The 13,709-nt window shown below is 37.5% G+C and overlaps 2 protein-coding genes and 1 pseudogene across 2 annotated transcripts; all 3 read left to right on the forward strand.

Moving 5' to 3' along the window:
• The first annotated feature begins 1,283 nt into the window (after positions 1-1,283).
• Positions 1,284-3,954, forward strand: LOC121774710 (annotated as a pseudogene).
• Positions 3,955-4,800: 846 nt separating this feature from the next.
• Positions 4,801-7,536, forward strand: LOC121775500 (2-alkenal reductase (NADP(+)-dependent)-like). Its single transcript, XM_042172577.1, has 5 exons — positions 4,801-5,071; positions 5,486-5,663; positions 6,051-6,217; positions 6,369-6,451; positions 6,998-7,536. The coding sequence occupies exons 1-5, from the start codon at positions 4,844-4,846 to the stop codon at positions 7,374-7,376; spliced, it is 1,035 nt and encodes a 344-aa protein (XP_042028511.1). The 5' UTR covers positions 4,801-4,843; the 3' UTR covers positions 7,377-7,536.
• Positions 7,537-11,104: 3,568 nt separating this feature from the next.
• On the forward strand, positions 11,105-13,699 carry LOC121774684 (2-alkenal reductase (NADP(+)-dependent)-like). Its single transcript, XM_042171542.1, has 5 exons — positions 11,105-11,451; positions 12,016-12,193; positions 12,584-12,750; positions 12,866-12,948; positions 13,222-13,699. Exons 1-5 carry the CDS (start codon positions 11,233-11,235, stop codon positions 13,598-13,600), a joined length of 1,026 nt encoding a protein of 341 aa, XP_042027476.1. The 5' UTR covers positions 11,105-11,232; the 3' UTR covers positions 13,601-13,699.
• The last annotated feature ends 10 nt before the right edge of the window (positions 13,700-13,709 follow it).

A 13,709-nucleotide genomic window follows, 5' to 3' on the forward strand; every position in this document is an offset into this window, starting at 1 on the left:
GAATATTGTATAGAACTAGAAGCTAACACACTTGATTGGTTATTAATGTATAGGAAAAGTATGTTTTTGTTTTAAGTATGACATTATTAATGTATAGGAAAAGTATGTTTTTGTTTTATGTATGAGATTAATTTTAAATTTTAAAATACGATTAACTCTACCTAAGGACCAAAATATTTTTAAAAATAAATATACGAGAAAATTTTTAAACTTTAGTCAAAATATATAATAAGTCAAATATTGTTCCATGTTTTGGCCTTTTCGAAAAAATGAATGTTCCGAGATTAATTTGGATATTAATCTATTCTCTTTATTAAATCAATAATAATCAATCTACATTTTTTCAAATAAAATTCCCGTAACTATAAAATTTCCCATCCATGACCTAAGAGCATCAGCAGTGGCGGACGTCACCGCGGAATTCCCATCGGCGTGCGGGAATTCCGTGGCGGACGTCCGCCATTGTACATGGCATGCACGGATACGGAATTACGTCGAGGAATTCGCAGTTCCGCGGAATTCTCGTTTATTGCATTATTGTGGGAAGTCCGTCAGGAATTCCGCGGGGAATTCCGCCACTGTGCAGTGGGAAGTTCGTATCACGTGGCAATACAACGGGAAGTCCGTATCACGTGGCAGAAGGTGTTTTTGGGAATTCTGCAGGGAATTCTGCCGGGAGCTCCGCGCCACTGCTGATGCTTAAACAAAACATTCAGGAAGAAAAACTCACACACTGAAGCAGAAATAATTGGAAATGGGTGAGGAAATTAGCAACAAGCAAGTGATACTCAGCAACTATGTCGAAACATCTGTGAAAGAATCTGATATGTCGCTTAGAACTTCCAAAATTCAGCTCAAAATTCCCAGCGGTTGCGACGGCGCCGTTTTGGTGAAGAATCTCTACTTATCCATCGATCCTTACATTCTTGGCTGCATTGATGAATAGTGGGAAGAAATAAAAATTGAACCTTTCCATTGTTAAAATGTTGGTTATGTCTTTTTGGTGTCTCAGCAGAGGTTCTTTTTTGATGAATAGTTTGAAATGCTTCCTAGTGCTATTTGTCTGAGGTAGAACTAGTTGTTTATGATTCTGCAAAAGTTATGTCTGCGGTTAAACTTTTAACGAAAACGAGCTGTTGATGAAATATATATGCTTGAATTATGAGTGGAATAGATTGGGAAATGTTGGATTTGTGGCATGTATCTTGATAATTTCTCAAAATCAACGATGGGAGATGTACGAACGTGAGACTAAAAATCAATGTTTTCGTGTTATCATTTTAGGCATGCCTGGCATGACAACTTATGTTGGTTTTTTCGAGTTTTGCTCTCCCAAAGAGGGGAAACTGTGTATGTCTCTGCTGCATCCGGAGCTGTTGGTCAGCTCGTTGGTCAGTTTTCATAGACAACAGGGTGTTACGTTGTTGGGAGTGCAGGGAGCAAAGAAAAGGTGAGAATCTAATGGCTTATCCAAAACTTATTAGATTGTTGGCTAGATTGGTTGTCGATTTATGTGCTATTTTTCTTTTGTGGCAAGTTTATGTTTCACATTTGATGAACAAGCTGGTTCGTTAGCTCTTAATGTTGGTTGTTGCATTGATGAAGGTCAATCTCTTGAAGAACAAATTCGGGTTTGACGAAGCATTCAACTACAAAGAAGAGCAAGACTATAATGCAGCTTTGAAGAAGTTCTGTCATTGCTATAAAAATGTGTATACTTGTTTAACTTGGAAGGATACTTAGTAATTTAACACACAATACACATATTTATGTTCTTATATAAGAAAAGAATCTTTTGTGTCCAACAAAAATTTTCATAAAAACTGCCAAAAGTTTGGTAAATCAGCTGAAAAAACAAGGGCAAACTGCCTTAAAAGTCTCAAACTTTTTCCATTTTCCGGTTTTTCCCACGAACTAAAAAATTAGCGTATAATGTCATGAACTTTACCGGGTTGTTGGAATTTCCCATTTGACCCGACCCTAGAGTTTTCCGGTCGAAATCTTGCGCACGTGGCAAGCCTGAAATCTGATGTGGAAAACGCCGAAATTCATTAGCCCTAAAAGTCACAACCTTTTCCTATTTTCCGATTTTTCCCACGAACTTTTCTCATCCTCCCGTCGTGATTTCTTCTCACAGGAATTCTGTCGTAATCCAATTTCAATTTTTTCCATTTAAAACAATCGATTTTTGGTCAATTTTGATTGAATGTGCTATTTTTTTATTTGTTCGAAATTAGTCAATTTTCTGGTTTGAATGTATGGTTTCAATCTCAATTTTTTTTTTTAGAATAATCACTCTAGCTCCCAAATCTCGACCAATTCAACGTATCTTTCAACAAATTAAACGACTCAATTCCAAATGGCCTTGTAGAAAAATCAAAGGAATAACTTCTCGACACTTATCTTTGTGGGAAGCCTCTTGACACCGTGTGCCCCAAAACTCTGGCTAATGCCACGAGTGGCCGCGGCGAAGGGAAGAAGAAGCTCTCTAGCGGCGCCATTGCGGGAAATGCAATTGGATCTGTTTTAGGGCGGTTTCTCTTGTTGTTACTACTTCCTCCATCCCAAGATAAGCGACTCGTATTCCTTTTTGGAATGTCTCACTATAAGTGAGTCATTTCTCTTTTTAGCAAAAAATTATCTCTCTTACTTTATTATCCACCTACTTTTCTCTCTCTTCACTCCTCTACTTTTCTCTCTCTTCACTCCTCTACTTTTCTCTCTCATGCTTTACTCTCTCCACTTTAACTATTTAAATATGAATTCCTTAAATCTCGTGCCAAAAAGAAGTGCTTCAGTTATCTTGGGACGGAGGGAGTATTATTTATCATGTGTAGAAAGCAGAGCAGGAAGAAGTCGCGGTCAGTCGACGTGGCGGCTTTAAAAAAGGAAAGTGACTCCTCCACCGGCGCGCAGAAGCCCCTCGCCGCCATCGTGCTCATTGGTGTCGGCACCGATTTGAAAGTGAAGTGAAAGGAATTTGGGGATGAATTTAGGGTAAAAAAATGAAGGTGAATTAGGCTAAATTTGGGGATTTTGTGGGCTAAAATACGAGTAAGCTTAATTTTAACACGTCAGTACACACTCAACCACGTTAGCTTAAAAGGACACGTCAGCAGGACAATTTTTTAGTTCGTGGGAAAAACCGGAAAATGGGAATAGTTTGTAACTTTTTGGACAGTTTGACACGTCAGCAGCCACGTCAACTTATACACTCAACAGCCACGTCAGCTTAAAAATACACGTCAGCTTGATTTATGGCCAGAAAACCAGTCATGGGAAAACGGCAACCGAATGTAAAGTGACATTATACGCCAATTTTTTAGTTCGTGGGGAAAACCGGAAAATGGAAAAAGTTTGTGATTTTTAAGGCAGTTTGCCCAAAAAACAACGAAGTATGGATCCGTTCGTAATTATCCCACGGTCTTTGGGATAACAAATCCAAACTTATGATTTTTTTGGTTAATTTTTTAAAAATTGGTGGACGTATCAGAATTTGACCAAATTTTATAGTTTTTCCGGCAATTTATCGTTATATAGATAATAGGAGTAACAAATTTGTGTTGTTCATTAGGTACTTCCCCGATGGCATAGACATCTACTTTGAGAACGTGGGAGGGAAGATGCTCGAAGCGGTGCTTAGCAACATGAGAATCCACGGTCGTGTTGCTGCTTTGTGGGATGATCTCCCAATACAGCCTTGAGCAGCCAGAAGGCATCCACAACTTGTTTAACCTAATAACAAAACGGATCCGTATGGAAGGATTTATCTTTACCAACCACTACCATCTCTACCCGAAGTTCTAGGAGATGGTTGTGCTTCTAATCAAGGAAGAGAAGATCACATACGTCGAAGACATAGCCCAAGGCATTGAAAGCGCGCCTGGGGCTCTCGTTGGCCTATTCTCCGGTCGCAACGTCGGGAAGCAGGTGGTGGTTGTTGCTCGTGAGTAAGTCTGTTTTTCTTAGAGTGAATCATCGGAAATAAGATTAACTACGTCTCTTTTCATTGGGAGAGAATTATAAATTTATAATCTTGAATTTGATGTATTGTTATTAATTGATACATGAAGGACTTAAATAAGGTTAATCATCACAAATAACACAATCTATATTGCAATTTTATTGACTTCCAAACTATTGCACACATTAAGAGATAATACCTACAATCCTCCATCTCTTATTTATCTATTCGCTTCACTAATATTCATGGTTCCCATTATTTTATTTTCTATTTAATTTATTTATTATAAAATTTAATTAAAATACGAGGATTCTAATATAATGCTTTTTCCATTCATAGAATTGTTGAAGATTTCCAAATTTTACCTATACACGTCTCATGTAACTGAGGCAGATGACCACCAATGAATAATACTCCATCAATTTCATAGCTTTTATTTTCTATTCATCTTTCTATCTTTTTTATTTCCTTTTTTATTATTCCTTTACTTAATTCAGTTCAGTTTTAAAATGGTGTACCGAAAAGAAACACCGCCATTAACGCGCACGGAACGAGTAAAAATATATGATTATCATTATACTAACTTACTGAGAATGAATTATCTGGCATTGATTTATCTGATTAAAAAGCAAAAACAGTTATTAAAAAGTGATGGGACCTGGTGAATTGAAATTGATCATGGAAAAATAAAAGTAGCATAACAGTATTATCACTACAATTTGTCACTATCCTAACTTGCTTTCCTAATTTATTTCCATAATCAATGATTTTTCTTTTTCGCTTTTCAAGATATCATTTCCATTTTTAAATAAAATAATTACTAGTATATAAAATTTCATACTTTCAAGAAGAAACACACACACACTGAAGCAGAGCAAAATGGGTGAGGAAATTAACAACAAGCAAGTGATACTCAACAACTATGTCAAAACATCTGTGAAAGAATCCGATATGTCGCTAAGAACTTCCAAAATTCAGCTCAAAATTCCCAGCGGCTGCGACGGCGCCGTTTTAGTGAAGAATCTCTACTTATCCTGTGATCCCTACATGCTTAGCCGCATGAAGAAGCTCGAGGGCCACTACACTGCTTCTTTCACACCAGATTCTGTAAGTTTAGTTTTCTTCTTCGAAATTTTTATGGGTGTTTAGCTTCTTGTTGAAATTAATTGTGTTTCTGATTGCTTGATTAGAAATTGTTTTGTTTTTTAGGGCACTCATTTTGTTGGTTTATTGGGGGATTTTGTGTGAAGGGTGAATAGAATTTGGTATATACTTAAGTATTGATTTGAATTAGAGCCCTTAATTTAATTATTTTATTAAAAAAGATTGAGTTTTGATAAAATATTGTGTAAATGATCTCACTGGAATATAATATCTCATCTGCAGAGGTTCTTGTTTGATGAATAGTCTGAGATTTTGGGGAAAGAAATAAAAACTGTATCTTTCCATTGATTAAATGTTGATCACATCTTTTTGGTGTTTCTGAGATTAGTTGAAGTTTGCCCCATTTTCTGGTGACAGCCTATTTCTGGATATGGAGTGTCAAAAATACTGGATTCGTCTCATCCGAATTTCAAGACGGGCGAGCTAGTTTGGGGGTCCACTGGCTGGGAGGAGTATAGCCTTATTAAAGATCCAAGCCTATTGTTTAAGGTTCATGATAAAGATTTACCCCTCTCTTACTATACAGGGATTCTTGGTGAGTTTCTCGAGCCCATTGTGATGATCTGCTTATTTAGCTTGTAGCCTTTAAATTTGATGCTTGATTCCTGCTTCCTAGTTCTATTTGTCTGAGGTTGAACTAGCTGTTTATGATTCTGCAGAAGTTTTTATCTGTGTATGCGGTTAAACTGTTAACGAAAATGAGCTGTTGATGAACTTCATAATGCTTGAATAAGGAGGGGAATAGATTGGGAAATGTTGGATTTGTGTTAGCCATGAATAATGGTGTCTATCTTGGTTATTTCTGAAATTCAACGTTAGGAGATGTATGGACGTGAGGCTAAGAATGTGAAATATGATAATCACTATCTTTGATTTTGGTTATACACACGCTGAATCAATGTGATTCATGTTTTCACTTTAGGTATGACTGGCATGACAGCTTATGTTGGCCTTTTCGAGTTGTGCTCTCCCAAAAAGGGGGAAACTGTTTATGTCTCTGCTGCATCCGGAGCTGTTGGTCAGATCGTTGGTCAGTTTGCAAAGACTGCAGGGTGTTACGTTGTTGGGAGTGCAGGGAGCAAAGAAAAGGTCGGGATTACATGGCCCATCGTATTAGATTGTCAACTTGATTGGCTGTCTATTTTATGTGCTAATTTTCTTCCGTGGCAAGTTTGTGTTTGGGATTTTGATGAACAATCTGGTTCATTAGTGCTTAATGTCGGCTGTTGCTTTGATGAAGGTCGATCTCTTGAAGAAGAAATTCGGGTTTGATGAAGCATTTAACTACAAAGAAGAGCAAGATTATAATGCAGCTTTGAAGAGGTGAATTTTCCTCTCTATATTCTATCATTATTATAAAAATGTGTACTTTGAAGGATAGTTAGTAATTTAACACACACACATGTTTAGGTTCTTATATAAGAAAACGAATCCTTTTGTATCCCACAAAAATTATCATAAAAATCGTTTATATGTGAAGTATGTGTGTATATCCAGCAATCATAAAGTTTGATAAAATTCTCATTCGTCTCACAACTTTAAAAATCAGCCAAAAAACCATGAAGTACGGGTATGTTCGCAATTATCCATCTTGTCATCTACATGTGATATATTGTTATCTACGTGTAATATATTGTTGATATTTTTCAATTAAATGACACTTTGTTTGACAGGAAACACTATATTTTCTTTATAAATGGATGACATTAGTTAACTCATTGGCGGTGATGTCTACATACAATTTTCCGACTGCCATATCAAATGCAATTTCACCAAATAAAATTGTGGATAATTCGAACAAATCCAAACTTATATAAAATCACAAGTTCATAAAAAATCATTCTAACAAATTTGTGTTGTTCTCATTAGGTACTTCCCCGATGGCATCGACATCTACTTTGAGAACGTGGGAGGGAAGATGCTCGAAGCGGTGCTAAACAACATGAGACTCCACGGTCGCATTGCTGTTTGTGGGATGATCTCCCAATACAGCCTTGAGCAGCCCGAATGCGTCCACAACTTGTCTAACCTAATAACAAAACGGATCCGTATGGAAGGATTTATCATTGGCGACCACTACCATCTCTACCCGAAGTTCCTGGAAATGGTTGTGCCTCTAATCAAGGAAGGGAAGATCACATGCGTTGAAGACATAGCCGAAGGCATTGAAAGTGCGCCCGGGGCTCTCGTTGGCCTATTCTCTGGTCGCAACGTCGGGAAGCAGGTGGTGGTTGTTGCTCGTGAGTAAGTCTATGCTTGTCTGCGTTATTTCTCAGAGTGAATCATCGAAAATGATATTAACTACGTTTCATTTCATTGTGAGAGAATTGTAATAATGAATTTGATGTATTGTCTCTTTTCATTGTGAGAGAATTATGATTATGAATTTGAGGTATTGTCTCTTTTCATTGTGAGAGAATTATAATTATGAATTTGATGTATTGTTGTGAATTGATACAGGAATGACTTAAAATAAGGGTAATCATCATGTATATTTCAATTTTAATGACTTTCAAATTATTGCACACATTTTTATGGCATTATCACAACCCTAATTTTTCAACGTCAAATAGGGAAGTATTAAAATTAAAAGATCCAAGCCCCTTGGCCTAGCGATAAAGGGTGCTGGATACCGTGTCCATCCTGGAGGTCTCGAGTTCGAACCCTGGGTGGCGTAATTTGTCTTTCCTCCTTGTTATGGGAGTTGATTTGTAATTTCCTCATTCATATATATGATATAAATATATGAAGCTAATTTTTTTTTTTTAAAGTATTAAAATTAAAAGGGTAAAAAATTAAATTCTGAACTTTTAATTTTTTTATTTCCTTGAAATTTAAATAATTATTAAACAGTAACAAATTAAAATATTGGATAGATTCCATATGAAAGAATTAATTTCAAATAAAATAGTTGATGTATTGTTATTAAAGAAATTACATCCATTCAATTTAGTGTTAGAAATGATTAAAATATAATGTAATATTGATAATAAAATATTATGATTGAATAAACTGAAGAGTAATATATGTGAAAGAAGAGTAAATAAAAATATTTAGAGCATCTCCAGTGGTTCTGGACATGCAATAGCCCTCCCATAGCCTTGCATATGCCACATCATCAGCACTAAAATCCTCCTGCCACATCATCTGGACATGCAACTGGACAAGCAACTGGACATGCAATAGCTCAGCTACATCACTCAATTATGAAAAACAAACAATTAACAATCACACAAAATACGAAATTAAATATACGACACATATACGTGAAAATATACTATTTTCATTTAAATTAAAAAGTACATTTAAAAAAATTACATAATTTTAAATAAAAACTAACGCCTTGCAATCCTCCACGCCCACAACTCTTCAATTAAATCCTTTTGGAGTCGAATATGAGCATCCGTTTGACGCATGTCGGCATCTTGGAGGAGGGCTTCTTCATCGTGAGGTACCCCACCTCGTACGTTGGCGGAGGCGACGCCGTGGCTTGGACCTGCTTCATTATCGTCGTTGGCCCAATTAGTCAGTTGTACACCTTCATCTTCGACAATCATGTTGTGCATGATAATACAGGCGTACATTATATCAGCAATGCAGTCGACATTCCACAAACGCGTTGGTCCCTTAACTGCAGCCCATCGAGCCTGAAGCACACCAAATGCGTGCTCCACGTCCTTTCGCGCCGACTCATGCCGCGTCGCAAAGTAGGCCTTCTTCGCATCTGATGCGCACCGGATCGTCTTCACAAAGACGGGCCACCTAGGGTATATCCCATCCGCCAAGTAGTAGCCCATATCATGCTGGTTGCCGTTGGCGACAAAACTGATCGCCGGACCGACGCACTGGCACTGCTCGTTGAAAAGGGGTGACAAGTTGAGGACGTTTAGGTCGTTGTTCGAACCGGCTATCCCAAAATACGCATGCCAAATCCACAGCCGGTAATCAGCTACGGCCTCGAGGATCATCGTGGGATTCTTTCCCTTATAGCCGGTCGTGTAGAACCCCTTCCAGGCAGCGGGACAGTTCTTCCACTCCCAATGCATACAATCTATGCTGCCTAACATTCCCGGGAACCCATGCTGATCCCCGTGCATCCGCAGCAGATCCCGATAATCTTCGGGGGTAGGCTTTCAGAGATACTGATCACCGAATACTTCAATCACGCCCTGACAGAAATACTCCATACATTCAATGGCAGTCGTCTTACCGATGTGGAGGTATTCGTCCCACATGTCTGCCGAAGTCCCGTAGGCCAACTGTCTGATTGCCGCAGTGCACTTTTGAATAGGGGTGTGGCCGGGTCTGCCAGCCGCATCGTGCCTGAAGCGGAAATACAGATATCGATGCTCCAAAGCGTTAACAATACGCATAAACAAGTCCCGCCTCATCCTAAAACGACGCCTGAAATGGTTGGCGTTAAAACGCGGCTTCTCTGCGAAGTAATCTGTGAACAGGCGCTGATGTGCAACTACATGATCACGATCAACCACTTCTCGACGGTGGACAACTGGTCGTGGGCGAGGTACCGCCGGCTGCATATAACTCTGCTGCCATCGATCAACCTCACGGCTCGTATAGGTATCTAGCTCTTCGTTCATCATACGCTCGTACTCATCAGCATCCCCACCACGGCCACCACCACTACCACCGGCATTACTCATTTCTCGTTGTTGATCTTGTACAGAAATTAAGATAGAGAGAGTACTCGTTAAAACAAGTGGTGCGAATGAAAATAACGTACAAAGCGTGTATGTATAGTGTTTCGAAAAATTAAAATAAAAAAATTAAAAATTTGACCCCGGTGTGACGCCGATCCGGGGCCTACAATGGCGCCGTGCGGATCGGCGTGAGAATCGGCGTCAGCCCAAGAATCGGCGTGGGCACGCCGATTTTGACGCCGATTTCGCCGACGCCGGCTGCAATGGTTCGGCGTCAGCACCGGCGTCCGCAAAAAATCGGCGTGCCGGTGCCGATGCCGCCATTGGAGATGCTCTTATTGTAACATACTCCCTCCGTCTCACTTTGATATACTTCTTTTTTTGCAAATATATAGTTAAAATGAAAAAAAGGTAAAATAATAAAAAAAAATGTAGAGCGAACCTTTACTCCATTAGAATTTTATAAATCAAAAGAAAATAATTTTACGAACGTATTAAAATGTCAAAAATTGACTATTTTTAAGATAGGTAGTAATAATTAATGTCGGCAAGTTGGTAGTTGTAAAACACAATTAAATTTCTTTGATGTCAAAAATTGACTATTTTTAAGATGGTAGTAATAATTAATGTCGGCAAGTTGGTAGTTGTAGAAACATAATTAAATTTCTTTCATAACTAACATAAGTCTATTAGTTTAATGTCGGCAAGTTGGTAGTTGTAGAAACATAATTAAATTTCTTTCATTACTAACATAAGTCTATTAGTATCAAACCCTATGCGGCGGCCAGCCATAAATTAATTAAATAACAAAAAAAATTGATTTTTTTTCAAATTTTTGGTTTAATACTGCTTGATTTTACTTTTATATCATCTTCATTATATGTTGCTCAACATGTTAGTGTTGCTCTTTCATAGTTTTTGCTCAACTTATTACTACTGTCATTTCTTGATTGTTGCTCAACGTATACGGTAATTCGTGATATTAATGTGTTTTACGTAATGGAATTCAAAGATAAGTATCAACTCACAAGTTCATTCACACACATATAAGTTTATATCGGTAATTCTAATTTTTTTATACATGTAAATGGACTAAATTAACTCTTTATGGACGGCCATATTATGGCCATTTAGCATCACTCTTTTCTTTAATAGGTTTGAGAGAAACATGCGCTTTTAATTCAGTAATTAAATTATGGTATGCTTTGATGTGAATGAAAACATGGTCAATAAAACGTGCATATTTTTCTATAAAAATTTAAAACAAGAAAATAACAAAATAAATTTAGGACGCACACAATACACGCATATTTCACAAAACACACACCACTCATTCATCACCACAACTAACAAAAGCACAAACATGTCCACACACAACACACACTGAGATAATTCAAGAAAGAAAGAAGAGGAGACAAAACACACACAACACAGAGTGCAGAAATGGGAGAGGAAATGAGGAATAAGCAGATTGTACTGAGCAACTACGTGAAGGGATCTCTGAGAGAATCCAACATGTCTTTGAAGGAATCCACCATCTCCTCGGAAATCCCAAACGGCGCCGTTTTGGTCAAGAATCTCTACTTGTCGTGTGACCCTTACTTGATTGGTCGCATGAAAAATATTGAAGGCTATTTCGCTGGTCCTTTCAAACTTGGCTATGTGAGTGGATCGACTTCCTTCTTATTTTTGAGATTATTGTTAAGAGTCATATGTTATATAGTACTTAATTACTATGGGTTGTAATCAATTGCTAACTCATCAACGCAGTGTATTAAAAATGTCAACATGAAGACATTTTAATGTCACCGTGTTGACATTTTAAATACACTGCATTAATGAGTTAGTAGAGTTAGCAACTTAATTAGTTATCTCTCTTGATAGACTAATCTTTGTGGGGTGAGCTTTTATGTAAAATTGGTCTTGTTTAGTTTATAACACGTTTGCGAGCCTAGTGGCCTTGGAATTTAGTCGGTCGTGATAAACGAGGTTGTTGGCCCATGAGGAGACTAGTCTTTTGGATCCTGTTTTTTAACATTGTACCACTAAATTTTGATTATCTTTTCAATCTTGATTGTTACTAACATCATACCATTAGTTCTCCACGGCGCGAATATGAAATTTTGTAGACCAAATTAGCCCTATCATCTTAAAAGACTAGTCTTTTAAATCATGTTTCATATGCAACTACTTTTGATTATCGTTTTAATTTAATGTTGATTACAGCCTATTTCTGGATATGGAGTTTCAAAAGTGTTGAATTCTTCACACACCGATTACAAGAAGGGTGACCTAATTTGGGGGATCACCGGTTGGGAGGAGTACACTCTCATTAAGGATCTCACCGGTGTCTTCAAAATTAATGACACCGATGTGCCTCTCTCCTACTATACAGGACTTCTCGGTATGTCTCTTTAGCTCTCTCAAATGACTTAGTTGGTGGAAACGAGAACCTAGTAACTAAGAGGCGAATAGTCAAATTATAATTATGACCGAAACGAATCAAATCGAAATATTAAATTCGTTTTAGAATTAATTTAAAAATATTCGAGTCAAATCAGATTTCTTTTCCTTCAAAATTTTGATTTTTGGTTTGACATAGATTTTTTTAAAAAATCAAAATTCTGAAAATCCTATCATATTTATTTTTGAATATTTCTAATTTTTCGGTTCACTTCCGATTTAAAAATTGGAACTTTCAAATTGCTTTCCATAAGGCAAAAATTTAATTCGAAAATTGAATGCTCACCCCTATTCAAAACCGACCATTCTGCACCGACTTAATGTGGTACAGGTATGGCGGGCATGACAGCGTATGTTGGATTTTTCGAGCTTTGCTCTCCCAAAAAAGGGGAGACTGTTTTCATCTCGGCTGCCTCTGGGGCAGTCGGGCAGCTTGTCGGTCAGTTCGCCAAGCTGACCGGATGTTATGTTGTTGGAAGTGCAGGGAGCAAAGAAAAGGTTACATTGTTGATGATTATATTAGTGTTATTAATTACTACTGTAACATTTTTAACAAAATAACTACTAGTAGTATAAAATTAGTGTCTTAATTTGTTTTGCAATATTGATGAAGGTTGATCTATTGAAGAACAAATTTGGGTTTGATGAGGCATTTAATTACAAAGAAGAGCAAGACTATAATGCAGCTTTGAAGAGGTAGGTTTTTACTTAAGTTGAGTTTAATTTTTGGAGATTATTAATTTTTCATTAATTGAGTTCAATCTTTCTTTTGATTTCAAAATGAACATTGTTGAGGAAGTCATAAAATATCTTCTTACGTTTCCTATCGTGAAATATCTGAATCCTCAACTGTTCATAGATATGGATTTTCGTTCAAATCTTGACCAGTCTCTTGCACAAAAATTCATTTTGATTGTGTAACCCTCAAAATACTTCCTAGATCAATCTTGTTTTCTTGTTTCAAATTAGATATTTTCCCGATGGCATCGATATCTACTTTGAGAACGTGGGAGGGAAGCTTCTAGAAGCAGTCTTGGACAACATGAGACTCCATGGGCGCATAGCAGTGTGTGGGATGATCTCTCAGTATGAGCTCGAGCAGCCAGAAGGCGTGCACAACTTGTTTAACCTAATATCGAAACGGATTCGTATGGAAGGATTTATTGTTTTCGACTACTACCATTTGTACCCCAAGTTTCTTGAGATGGTTCTACCTCTTATCAAGGAAGACAAAATCACTTATGTTGAAGACGTGGCCGAGGGCCTCGAGAGCGCACCCAGCGCTCTAGTAGGCCTTTTCTCCGGCCGCAACGTCGGGAAGCAGGTCGTTGTAGTTGCTCGCGAGTAGGTGCTTGTAGTGAGTGTTGCTGTGTGTTTTGCTATGTTTTCAATTATGTTGAATCCTCAAAGCAACAAGTTTATTTAATATATTTTGGTTTGTGTCAAAGAAAGGCAAT

This window comes from Salvia splendens, chromosome 17 (assembly GCF_004379255.2).
Source record: "Salvia splendens isolate huo1 chromosome 17, SspV2, whole genome shotgun sequence".
Taxonomy (NCBI): domain Eukaryota; kingdom Viridiplantae; phylum Streptophyta; class Magnoliopsida; order Lamiales; family Lamiaceae; genus Salvia; species Salvia splendens.